Source organism: Aspergillus brasiliensis, assembly GCF_001889945.1.
Source record: "Aspergillus brasiliensis CBS 101740 unplaced genomic scaffold ASPBRscaffold_9, whole genome shotgun sequence".
In the NCBI taxonomy this organism is placed as follows: Eukaryota; Fungi; Ascomycota; class Eurotiomycetes; order Eurotiales; family Aspergillaceae; genus Aspergillus; species Aspergillus brasiliensis.
The window spans coordinates 47936-60521 of record NW_027137450.1 but is presented as its reverse complement, the minus strand read 5'-3'; the positions used below and the strand labels follow the sequence as shown (position 1 = coordinate 60521).

The following is a 12586-nucleotide window of genomic DNA, read 5'->3' as shown; positions in this document are numbered from 1 at the left end:
TGGTTCACTTCGGTTACCAATGGAGGTTATGCACATATAGTGTTCATGGTGGGTTACATTATGTCGTTAGTTAACTACTGACAACTTGCATGCGTGGTAGCAGTAGACTTAACCTCGCTAAACGGCTTTCTTACAGGTACACACATCCCCGACCACCCACACCTGTCAATTGCGGTTTGTCATATAATTATATCCCCGGTCAAGCATGGCCTTGGCCTGGCGCGTGTGCTCATCCAGATCCTCCACGGGAAGTTGAAGCAAGTCGTTGTCGAGCCCCCGACGTTTCTCGTGGTTGCCATCGCCGTTGGGATAGAAGACCCGGGAGTACATGGCCAGAATCAATCCCGCATGGTCGCCCTTCTTCATCAAATCTATTCCGCGCTCATAGCGAGCCTGGGAAGACTCCTGTTCAATCGTCCAACTGTCTGCCGTCTCGCCCGTCACCCGCAGCCAGCTGGCCAGCATATCTCGCTGACTGAGCAGGAAACTGGAGATATACACCGGCTTGTTCCACCACCGACTTAGAGTCAGCTGGTCATCTTGTTCATCTTCCGGAAGGATCGGAAGGCTCAGCAGGGTAGCCACACACCGGCCACACTGGTCCAAGGTGCTGATATTGATCTTGGTGTTGCCATCGTCGTTCAGGTGGAGCTTCCGGGCGGGAAGATCGAAGCCGAAGGCACTCGGCCCCATTACCAGGCTGTGCTCGTACCAGAAACCACAGACCAGCGCGGTCCATCTCATCCCCCTGGCTTCGATGCCGGCCACGAGGTCACGAAACCCTCCCCAGTTCAGGCCACTGTCGGCTAACGGCGGGTGCATGACATCACATCCCCAGACATTGGGCATCACATGCCGGACGCCCGCCTGAGAGGCCGCCTGGAGCAGCTTTGACTGGGTATCGGGAGGGGTTCGCACAGAGAGGCTGATCAGCAGGCAGTCCTGGTCCTGTAGAGCGCGCACCAGACTGGTCTCATCGTCGTAGTCCACCGTAATGGACTGGACGCCGGCGGGCACCTGGGTCGTACTGCCGCTGCGGGTTAGGGCTGTCACACGGTGCTTCCCAGTCCGCAGGAGTTCCTCGGTGATGGGCTTTCCGACGGTGCCTCCGGCCTGGCAGTCAGACTTGTGGTCAGTGATGTGGAGGGCACAGACGGGTACAGGGAACCTACCCCGACAATGGCAATGCGTTGAATGCGGTTGCTAAACCCAGCGGGCTGGTATTTGACATATTCATTAGTCATGACGAAAGGACAAATGAGTCTGTTGTTTAAACAAGATGTTAATATGGATCTACTCCCGGTGCTGCCATGGCAGCTCAAGTCGGCGATTATATACTTCCGAAGGATTCCTGGCCGCTTCAATGCTCGGGGATTAAACACGTTATCTCCGCCAATTGCCTCCCACTCAGTAAGATGGACGCCCGGAGTTAGGTGAATCAGCAACTGTCTCTGCGACCTCCCGGAGATATGCAGGGCTCGGTGGTAGACAGGCGCGGAAGGGAGATTCGGTGTCCGAATGACCGATCTGTCTGACTCAACAGTCCCATCTGGAGCGAATCTCACCTCATCGAGGCGGAGTGGAAGCTAGGCTTCTTTACTTAGTTGGTGATGATGTCAAACTCACCCCTGACATTCTTCTTAGCGAGGACTAAGTATCCGACGAGATATTATTCATTAGCTAGGTACTAATTTCGAATAAACATACAGATCATTAAGTAGAATATGATCCTGGCTCCCACTACCAGGCACAACACCACACTCGTCCTTCCCCATTCATGCCACACAGCGTCCCCAGAAATCATGTCGTGGATGCTTCCACCCACGCTTTAAAGTCTCGGTTGAATGTGTCGAACCCTTGGCGAGTATTGTGTCTCCACCCCACTGCATTCGCGAGCATACCCTGGCCCATGACCCAGCCGAGCAGCCCGGTGAACCGTTCTTCGTGGACAAGACGCGTCCGGCACAGTTGGTCCGACTGGTCTGAGGGAAGACACTCAAAGCTAAATCGGTGCTCGCCTGTGAAGATCCCAGGGATCGTGCCCACCCAGCTGAAGAGGGTCGGGGTATTTTCTCGGACTATGGGCGAGAATTGCGTCTTGCCGTAGTTGACTGCACAGTTCAACCGGTCCCCGGCTTGGAGGTGCGCGGGAGACTTGCCATTGACAGGATCGATACGTTGGATGAAGCCGGATGGGGAGTAAACGGGCAGGGCTGGAAAGTCCAAGAACTATTTCGGGGACGGGGTCAGTTTGCTAGTCTGCTAGTTTGCTAAGAACTTGGCGGTTCTCAGATGGTTTGTACCTTGTCTCGCACCACTTCGGGAGGCGCAGCGATCTCCACGCTGGTTGTGACGGTATACATGGGGCAGGTTGGACGAGGTATTTTGAGACTTATTGGTGTTCGTGAATAATGAGTCCTGCTTCAGCAATCGGAGTGGCCTTTATAGGGCGACTGAAGCGGGAACACGGGATGCCGTGCCCGAAAGCCTCATCGTTGCAGCTACGGTCGCGGCTTAGATGCGATTACTCGTCTTGCTGGGAAGACTGAGTTGGTGATCAGAGGCTTACAAACTATTCTTGGAATAACAAAGCCAATGAATCAGTGATATGACGCAGAGATTGTGTGCATCCTTGTCGATATGTTTCCTGCCACGGTCCATGCATAGACCCCGTCCGGATGTCGGAGATATGTTCATCTGACAACAGTTCAGCTTCCAGAGAGACGACGGAGAGCTATACAGTGTTCTGCAACCGAATCAGATAGCATTTACAGACTCGATATGCTCATCAGCATCAGAAGGTGGATTTCCGACCGTCGGGCTCTCTCCCCCTTCTCCCTCCGCTCGGGATATGATTTCCGGGCGGAGGGGTTCGTGCCCTCACTTTTCCGTGCCAGACAATCTGTCACTTTCAGTTACGATTATCGTTTTCTATCTTCTTATTCTTCTAGGTAGATCAGCTATACGGTCTGGGGCCATCAGGGAACAGCCAAAGACCTCATGTTCAGACAATGCCGGCTACCTCCAGAAGTCATCGATCCCTTCGGAAGCATGTCACCACGGCTTGCATCCCGTGTCGTGATGGAAAGGTCAAGGTAACCAACTTCATTTCCCATCACTCGACTGTCTCCACGACTGATAATCTTTGCGACAGTGTGGTGGAGGTACCCCAACCTGCAGGAACTGCGCCATTCGAGGCAAAACCTGTCGCTACCGGCAAAGCGACGACAAACGGAAAGTCCCCGTGCGCCCGGCCGTGGCCGTGCTGGCACGCAGAGTGGACAGCCTCATCCACTATATTCGGGAACGCGGCTTACCGGTTCCACCTATCGACGAGGAGGATCACCGTGTCCTGAAGAACGTCCTGGATGCTCTGGAGCTGCGATGCGAGGATGTGATCACGGATTCCAATCGCACCCACAGCCGGAGAGTGCAGCCCAATGGCCTTCCCAACAGCAGCAATACTGGGCCCACCACGCCCATGTCCATCAATAGCAGCGCTCCTGCTGCGCAGCAGATGCAGACTGATGGCGTTAGGCCATCTCGCCAACCGACTGTTCACGTGGAGCGTCATGACCCCTTGCCCGACAAAGAACGAGCGGCTTGGGAAGGCTCCACCATTGTAGAAGGACCCAAGGCAGACGAAGAGGAAGAAGATGGGGACAGTGACGACGAAGTCACCGACCAGCTATCCTGTCGACTAGGGCGATTACAAGTGACTCACGATGGTCAACTGAGATATTTTGGCTCTACCTCCAATCTAACACTTCTTGACGCGCTGGTAGATGTCACTCCACCCGTCGCTATTCCCCGAGATGCGCCTGAGTTGCTGGAGAATGCCAAGCTCAACCAAGAAGTCGACGAAGCATTCGAAAAACACCTCATTGAACTCTTCTTCGCCTGGCAGGATCCCAGTCTGCATGTCATTGATGCTGAAAGCTTCTGGCGGTCTCGTGCGCAGAGCCGCGAGGAGGGGCTTGCCACACCATATTATTCCCGAGCCCTGTCGGACGCCATGTGCGCCCTGGGGGCTGCCTATGAACCCAAATATCACCCTGACTTTGTCACCTTTCCTCGGTCCCTGGCTGAATATTTTGGTGATCGGGCCAAGCTTCTGGTGGAGCTCGAGTTGGATAATCCGTCGATTGCAACCATCCAGGCCCTGGTGATCCTCAGTATTCATGAAGCATCCTGCACTCGGGATAGCCGAGGATGGCTTTACAGTGGTAAGCTATTGCCTGTTCTTGATCGAGTTCATCCAGACTGAGTAGCAAGGGATGGCCATGCGCCTGACACTAGACCTGGGGCTTCATCTGGAGATGGGCCCGTACGTGGAGAAGGGCATCATCCCCCATCAAGATGCCGAGGTACGCCGCATGGTCTTCTGGGGCGTCTACCTCAATGAGCAGTAAGAGCATCCCGCCTCTAGCCATGGCTTGTCCGGCTTACAACACAGATTTTGGGGATTCTATCTGGGACGCTCTGCCCAATGCCGGATGGATGCCGTTACCGTGCGAAAGCCCATGTCTCCCAGCCCGCTTCCCACCCTCAGCTGGAAGCCATATCCCGATCGCCTCGGGACCAGCTTCCCCCCGATTCCTTTTAACCCTTTGTGCCAAGAATGGGTGGCTCTCTACGAAATCATGCTCCCGCTTACGGATGTCTTGTAAGTCACGGCTTCCAATCAAGATTTGAACCCGGGGCTAATGGTTACTTTCGAAGATACGGGTGTTCGGAGATCTCCACCCACGCCCTGCAGGAGCTCGCTTCAGTAACTGTTGAGAAGCTGCAACAATGGCAGCTTAAACTCCCCGTGGAGCTCAAGGCCGATAAAGCAACCGCCTTCCAATCACCGCTGCCCCATGTTCTTACTCTCCAGTAAGTCGTGCCGAGACAATGCGTCCTGTTCCAGTTGCCGGACTAACAGGAGTCTCAGCATGCAATACTACCAGTTCATGATTCATTGCCACAAACCCTACATCTCACGACGCCATATACAGCCTCAACCCCCTCAAGGCCCAGGCTCAGGCCATGCCCGAAAAATGTGCATTGAGTCTGCGGTGGCCATTGTTGAATTGCTCGATCTTTATGAAAAAGCCTACGGGTTCGACAGATCAAGTATCCAGATGGTCTCATTTGTCTTCTCCGCCGCACTAATATTGATCTTCAACACTATTCCGGGTAGAACCACACCTCAGGATCAACGCCTAGTGAACCATCTCAGCACTTGCTTTCGGGCCCTTGACCGTATGGCGAGTTGTTTCGAGAATGCCCGACGCACCAGCGTCTTCCTGGGCACTTTGCGCCGACAGTGGCAGGTACGCCGGCAGAAACGCCGAGCTCGTACAGGCGCGTTGAACTTTGCTTATAGCCGTAAGCAAGGCCTATCAGAATCATCAGGGTGGAGCCGGGATGATAGTTATGAATACCCAAGCAGGCAATGCCAGACAGCGGTGACAGAGAGCTCTGTTACTGCTCTGGAGACCGAGCTCAGTGATCTCGTGCCATTTTACTCCGCGGTTGCCGACGCCCCCATTTCCACGGTCGATTTCATCGGACCCAATCTTTGCAATATCCTGCTAAGTGAAGGGATCCCTCGCGCATTTGTCTGAGTATGCTTATGCCGTGTAGATGCTCATATCATGTCTCTACATTCGAGGAACTGGGGCGCTACTGGCCATTCGTATGCAATGATGACAAGCTCTCTGAGACCGCCACCCGTGGCAAGAGGTGACATATTATTCACAATCTATGCTAGACGCTGTAATTATGATCTCCTTGCATCACTAGACTCACCGACACACATCTTGGATTACTCAATTGGATTCCGCGCATGCTTTCTCCGATCACAACTTGGGCTACATGCATATCAAAACTGCAGGTAACAACAATGCCATAAATGGGCTCCCTGCAGATTACCAGATTTGGAAACCACATATAGTCCATGTGTATCGTGCAAGGTTCGAGTGATATGATGCGAGTAAACGATCATCTCGCATATCTCTTGGAGCACTGCAGTAAGCACGTCCCTTGGCAGTATCCGGCCCGCGTAATCCAACATTACACGTTATTACACGTCCTTATAATCTGACTGGTAGTAGAAGCTTAAAGATATGTCGCGCTAGTTTATGCCACTTTAAACTTCGTTTCACGTGATATCGATATAGCTAGATATAAATAATGCCGAGCTGGACCAAAACACGGCTTGAAGAGGCAGAGCCTTCTTAAACTGCTTGATAAGATACTACTACGACCTCTCATATGTCCCTTCATCTACGAGGACTATGGATCTTCGAGCAGAAATGAGCAACGAACATTGTTAACATTGTGCGTTAATGACTATATAGATAGGTCTGTATTCAAAGTGCATGCCTGACACCCTTACCAGAGGGCAACACTGACGCCAGTGAGTCACTCAATCTCTTGCCGGGAGATCCAGCCAGGGCCCGGAAAGTAAAAGGTGCCGATTTCCCACTACTAGCCTGCCTTTGATGGCCTCATACCTCGTTTAGAAGGCTGCGTGTGTTGGCATTTCTGGCTGTATGGTTCATGGTATGGGATGATGAACTTTCAGTGCCAAATGTGTGACTAAGTAAAAAAATATAATCTTCATGGCGAGCGGGTATTTAGCCAGCTGCGAACTGACGTTAATATTTTGAACACCGCGTAGATGTATATGTTGAGGACATTGGCTCTTCTACGATAGGACTGATCTTGCACCTTATTCTTTAGAAGCCAGCATGATAGATGCAACGGGATAGGATATCATATGGATATTGATCGAGAAGGGCGGTACTACACGTTATTTATACATCTTGGCTACTTGATGCCGATATTGTGTTGTGCGCAGAGCAAGTATACGTAAATCTATTTTGCACGAATATTGTAGGGTACCGTTAAATATTATATTTTCATTGATCCCCTTAGTCAAGCGTGAGACGTGAGGGTGGACGTCGGATACCAGGAGACAACTCTGCAGAGGGCGTCCTGTTGTACAAGAGGTAGGAGTCCCGAGCATTGGCATTTTTCGACTGGTTGATGGCTCTCAACCCCCGATTAAAGTTTCTGATGCAAGTAGCCGTGCAAACAACCGTCGCAGCAGTTAGCACCAAGGAGAAAGATGCGAAGAGTAACATCATGTTCTTCCCAGCTGTATTGGCGGAAGAGAGAATGACAATCCGGCTAATGAGATACGCGATCAAGGCAAGATGACAAATCTGTCACATGTGAGTAGAAGGTTTGGGACCAGATAATGATGATGCAGGACAGCTCACAATAATCACAATCGCACCAAAGGTTTGTTTGCGGTGGACAAACCAGACACCAAGAATAATCGCAATGACGGCGACGGGAATGAGAAGCATGGTCAGAGTATACTCTGGTTCTTTGAAGTGCACATATACCAGGTCGTACTGGATAATGAAACCAACTACAAAGTACAAGTTGAGTTTTATCAAGACGAGGAAGATCTGCGATGACCTACTGTTAGCAGCCATTTACAAAATTACCTCAGGGAAACTGGAAGACGATATTACCTCATAGGCTAGATAACGCATCCGAGTATCCAAGCTGCCGTGGACAGACTTGTAGATAGCCCATGCATAATCCCGGTGCATTAAGTATGCGATCGGGCATAAGATCAGAGTGCACATCCCTGTGACTATACATACAAGCATCTCTGCTGGCTGGACCTGAGGCCAGACATTGCGTGTGGTATCCACCAAAGTTGGATACTCGAAACGCGACTCAAATAGTCTTGCGGTGGTCTCTTCCATGAGAAATAATTGCATCACCGAATAGGCGAAACTGCACGCATTACAGATGCAGACGGCTAAGAGCAGGATATTATTCTTGTGATGAATTGCATCCAAGGATAGAATCAACTCGAACACGCAGGCGAAGATCAGAATGCCTAGATTAATCGGAATCAAATAGGACACCGGCACTTGATTGATGGTAGGGGTAACCCATCGCTGCCATTCAACGAGTATATAGCTGTCTCCTTGGTTAGGGGTAATCGGCCCTACAGAAGGGGACGAGCGTACATTTCGAAGGTGACGGTCAAAGCTGCCTGCGTGAGCAAGACGCTGCATAGCCACCATTCATATCGGGTCGTCGGTCTATACATGCTGTTTCATTAATCTGATAAGCCAAGTAGTAAATTGATTAATTCAGTTCATTTCCTGCGAGCAGATTTCGTGGCTAACTTTATTTCATGCCTTCGACTTGACGATGGGGTTCGGCGCAAGCCACAGCAGGCGGCGTGAAAATTCTTCGTATAAACTTGTGGTTCGTCTGCCTTCTATCGGGTTGTGGTCCGCAGCTATGGGGCCAGATATGGGCTGAGTACTGCCTATTGGTTCAAAGTGAGACATGTCTTGCACACCTCGGCCACGGTTTGTATTTAGAGCGCCGGGAAATCCCTGATTTTCAACTAGCGCATAGTCTAGATAGTACTAGTTTACTCGTCCCCTGTCGACCGACCCAGCCTAACCACTAATTCTTATAAACCCAAAAATTAACACTGTTCGTTGGGGTCAATCGGTCGGCAGGCAACAAGTAGTAGATTAGCCGTCCACATGTATTTCAAAATTATGTATCATAAATAACTTTCTTGAAACTAAACCATTGGCATCCATGAGATGATCTTCTGTATCTAGATTCACAATATCGCAAATATCCGTAGTTTTCTTGGGATCCACATAGAATTGCCACCCCGAGCTAAGTGGAACACAGTAGACTAATTCTAAGAGAGTACTGTCAAACCCTACGATCACTTCCCTGTCCCTGTTAGCTTAGCTTCACTGGTATACGTACCGTCGAACTGGATCGAGGTGGTATCAGCCTGATGGACTATCTAAAAGTAACTAGTCTGGATAGGAGAAAAGAAGTAAGGCTGAATAGTGCCACACAGCTATTTATAAATAAATATAGACAAGTATTCTATCACTAAGCTTCCAAATATATAATTACTTAAAGATAGTAGTATTGAGCATAAAAAATAAAACTATCTAAGTATAGAAATGAGTATCCTTATATATTCTATTCTTTATATACCAAGTTATATACCTTCCTGTATACCATAGACTATATATTATATAGAGAGGTATCGCACGCCGGAAATAAAACTACATAGTTAGTAGCAGATAGCACAGAGCTCCCACAGTCTGGTACGATCTTCTCATAACAAAGCTCTTTCAGCATTAGATATTTTGTATCTATATTTTCTATGCGCAAGCTAAGCGAGAGGGTACCATTATGGATGACTTGAAAGTATGTCTACAAATGATTATTTTCCGGTAATTGCTAATAATACAGCTTGTCCGAGTTTGATTCACTGATCGCGATTTGTCTCCAGAGGCTGCCGTCTGGTATCTCAACTTAGACGTTGTCGTCAAAGTCATAGTGCCTCTTCCATGCCAAAAAGGATACAGAAACCCAGCAGACCTTGCTGTGGACAAGGATGATGTCGAAAGGGTCTGCACTCGATCCAAGCTGTGAAGTCTCTACCGCTAGGCAGCAGAGACCCAATGGTCCTCGCTCAGAAGCCAAGAGACTAAACTCTCAAAAGAGTCGAGGCCTGCAAGCAGCTACATGCATACGAGATTACCTAGTCAAATAACGGACCGAAAATGAATAACTCAGTTGGACGACAACTGCAGGATGAGGTGGAGCAGCTTCTTTTTGGCTTTGAAGGTTTTCGAAGTTCGCGTCCTCACCGGAATGTGTCACCAACATAGCCGCATTCGCGTCGCAAAACGGAGGGATCTTGAATCACTTTGGGAAAGATTAGACCATCACCGTGCACACCAGAGAAAGCTTAAATTCTACAAAGCAAGCGCCCTGGTACTCACCCGATCGATACCCAATAGGGACGCGCCAAAAAATTGGAGTATCGCTTTGTTGCCTGGCACTCTGGGGTTTGAACCTTTCTTTAAACGCTCTCACAGCATCCGCTCTGTCAGCTCGTAACCGACTGAACAGCCGACATGGCGATCAAATCTTCCTTTGTGCTCACTAGTTACCATTCCCATATCCTAGACTTGGGAAATCCACACGACCTACATGTTAACGGTCTAGAGCGTGTAGAGACGACATCCGGAGATTGTCGGCTAGCTAACCGCCTGGATATGCTTTATGTTGCAAGTATGACGTATACAGTACCGAGCCCTGCACACAGTGACAGTTGCTATTAAAGAACCGACAAATCCGTTCTATTCCCAAGATTCCATGCTAACCTGGTTTGCTCAAGAACGCTGCATCACGCCCTTGGCTGAAGTTTCTGGCCGTACTGATTCAACTTTACATGAGTCAGAACTCTCTAAACAATATTCGGGTACTCTGCTTTCAGAATGAAAATCACTTCCGCACCCATTTCCTCACTCTTGAATATAATCATTCCCGCTCCAAAGAACGAATTTCTTCTGCTCTTGCAAGAGAATATCACCAACCCTCTCTCATGGAGCCTCTTACTCAAGTCGGATGTGACTCGTGTGACACATCGCATACGAAAGTATGTGTTAAATGGAGACACAAACGAAGCATGGACATTAAAAAGTTCTTACAAAGACACATTCTCCCTAGAAGCCGTTTCAGTGAGTATTCTAGTGGTTGAATGAGCATCCCTTTAATCATCAAATTATGAGTAAATCACATGCCAATCAGAGTATATATTGGAAGGCCACCATCATCGCCCAGATAGCCATCACCATGCTCGGCCTTGCCAACTTTGGCAATATCCACTGGACCGCTACAGCCTTTGCATACACGAGCATGGTCAGTGGGATACTATCAGCATTCTTTTCATTCTACGTTCAACAAACCTTGAGCGACTTACACAGCCCGGAAGACGTTCGCAAGTGGCTCATATCACCACGAAACAACCTTTCTACTCGCTTAATTAAAGCTATCCCCTATCAGTATAGATCTCAAAGGACAGGCAAGGATGTGGCAAATGATAACAACGGAGTACCCTCGCTCACAGCCGCCGCAGCCCTAACAGCACCTAGCAGATTACTCAATGTTTCAATCTTATCCCTATTCATTGCGTTGGGAATTTACCTCGGCTGTGTGTATACCGCAGAATTGGGCACACTAAAAGGTAGCAACGCCAACTTGGCGGTTTTAATCGTCTTTATCATAGTCTCGGCCCTGGCGTTTTCCGAGCTATACATACCACTGCAGAACAAGGATATAGACCAGCTTACTGCATCACTGGAGCGCAAAGAGGAGTGGCTCCAGAGTTCGAGCAACAGTAGGCATAATATTGGACTTATAGCTACCGGCGAGACTTCAGACACAAGAGATATTTTACGAGACGCGCTCAAGGCGTCAATTCGTGCCCAAGAGGAGAGTCTGAAAGCGCAAAAAGCCATTCTGGAGTTGTTGGATTCGCAATTTTCTGAGTGCAATCTCGCACTTCGAACACGGGAGCCTGGTAATTTAGTTACCCACTCCGTATAAATCGCCTCCTACTCCTGATATTCCCTTAACTTTACTCCCTACTGCTCCTGCTCAGCTTTCATTGTGTTCTTCCCTAGGGTTCCCTCCTCATAGGAATGAAATGCTCTAAGTGGCTTAGGTTCTTCAGCTTCAGAGCACTAAACGTTCGATATAGGAGAGCATCTAGTCAGGTGGCCTGTCTCTATATATAGAGAGAGCTAACCCCAAAACAAGAAAATCGCAGGTAAGGGATTTCCACACAATCAGAGTAAAGTTCTGGAATGTACAGATAAGAATTGTGCCAATACAGTGTATTAGCATAGTTTATGTCGGATGGACAGGCAGGTGAACAACCAAAATTACCAGGTGTTAGTGCATATTGTGATGTATCAGCCACAGGTCAAACATTACACTTTACTGAATGCCGTAACCATTATGGCTAACGAGAGAACCGGGCCTTATATTCTAGGCCAACTAGAATGACTTATCTTGAGTAAGTATTAGTTGAGGCCCACGCCATCAGCTACCAATAAGGCTGCTCCAAATGCGCTGACAAACAACCGAAAACCGGTCAGCACAGTTGATTAGCGATAATATCACTCTTTACAAGGTTCAAGCCAAAGAACACCCCCTCAGAAGTGATGACTGGCAAAAGCCGCGCAGGATGGGAAGGAGAATCAAAGTCAACTAGCAGCAGATTATCATATTACAAGGTACCAGGCAGCCCTCCCAACATGGTTTTCAGAAATCTACTATAGATTTTCCAGTTAACTCCACTTGACTTTATATTCATTACTACCTAGCAAGGTACAGTACCATATAAGGTACATGTTACAGTGTCCTCCTACTGTGACTGACCTGTATCATGTCTCCTATCTAATATGGCCCGTTGAATGACTGCTCTGCACTTAGGCATTGGCGGTGGTGCCAGAAAAGAGTTATTATATGCGTGTTGGTCAACCCGATTTTAAGAAAGGCGGTAGGCTGCTTGCGCAGACATGTCAACAGCCAATCAAGCGCTAGTAGGAATGGAGTGCGATGACGCATGCAATCCAATCCAATATACTCCGGTTTTTCTTCTTACAACCTAGAACAATGCTTTCTATTAAGGAGAAGGTTGGCAATGGCAACCACAATAACTTTA

At 48.9% G+C, this 12586-nt stretch overlaps 5 protein-coding genes across 5 annotated transcripts; 2 read left to right on the top strand and 3 right to left on the bottom strand.

Moving 5' to 3' along the window:
* Positions 1–165: 165 nt before the first annotated feature.
* Positions 166–1244, bottom strand: ASPBRDRAFT_56577 (aromatic alcohol reductase; the record flags this gene model as incomplete). The annotated part of the gene is made up of 2 exons (XM_067627592.1): positions 166–1113; positions 1173–1244. 2 exons carry the CDS (start codon positions 1242–1244, stop codon positions 166–168), a joined length of 1020 nt encoding a protein of 339 aa, XP_067477024.1.
* A 498-nt stretch (positions 1245–1742) lies between these two features.
* ASPBRDRAFT_45060 (SRPBCC domain-containing protein) lies at positions 1743–2406 on the bottom strand. Its single transcript, XM_067625317.1, has 2 exons — positions 2304–2406; positions 1743–2229 (listed from the first exon to the last, which is right to left on the bottom strand). The coding sequence occupies exons 1-2, from the start codon at positions 2361–2363 to the stop codon at positions 1801–1803; spliced, it is 489 nt and encodes a 162-aa protein (XP_067477023.1). The 5' UTR covers positions 2364–2406; the 3' UTR covers positions 1743–1800.
* A 594-nt stretch (positions 2407–3000) lies between these two features.
* On the top strand, positions 3001–5612 carry ASPBRDRAFT_130059 (fungal specific transcription factor domain-containing protein; the record flags this gene model as incomplete). The annotated part of the gene is made up of 6 exons (XM_067618197.1): positions 3001–3095; positions 3181–4226; positions 4276–4408; positions 4457–4666; positions 4723–4878; positions 4937–5612. The coding sequence occupies 6 exons, from the start codon at positions 3001–3003 to the stop codon at positions 5610–5612; spliced, it is 2316 nt and encodes a 771-aa protein (XP_067477022.1).
* Positions 5613–6923: 1311 nt separating this feature from the next.
* Positions 6924–8139, bottom strand: ASPBRDRAFT_76469 (uncharacterized protein; the record flags this gene model as incomplete). The annotated part of the gene is made up of 4 exons (XM_067629318.1): positions 8046–8139; positions 7536–7995; positions 7275–7469; positions 6924–7217 (listed from the first exon to the last, which is right to left on the bottom strand). Exons 1-4 carry the CDS (start codon positions 8126–8128, stop codon positions 6924–6926), a joined length of 1032 nt encoding a protein of 343 aa, XP_067477021.1. The 5' UTR covers positions 8129–8139.
* A 2136-nt stretch (positions 8140–10275) lies between these two features.
* ASPBRDRAFT_640027 (uncharacterized protein) lies at positions 10276–11488 on the top strand. The gene is made up of 2 exons (XM_067628442.1): positions 10276–10595; positions 10681–11488. Exons 1-2 carry the CDS (start codon positions 10353–10355, stop codon positions 11461–11463), a joined length of 1026 nt encoding a protein of 341 aa, XP_067477020.1. The 5' UTR covers positions 10276–10352; the 3' UTR covers positions 11464–11488.
* Positions 11489–12586: the final 1098 nt, after the last annotated feature.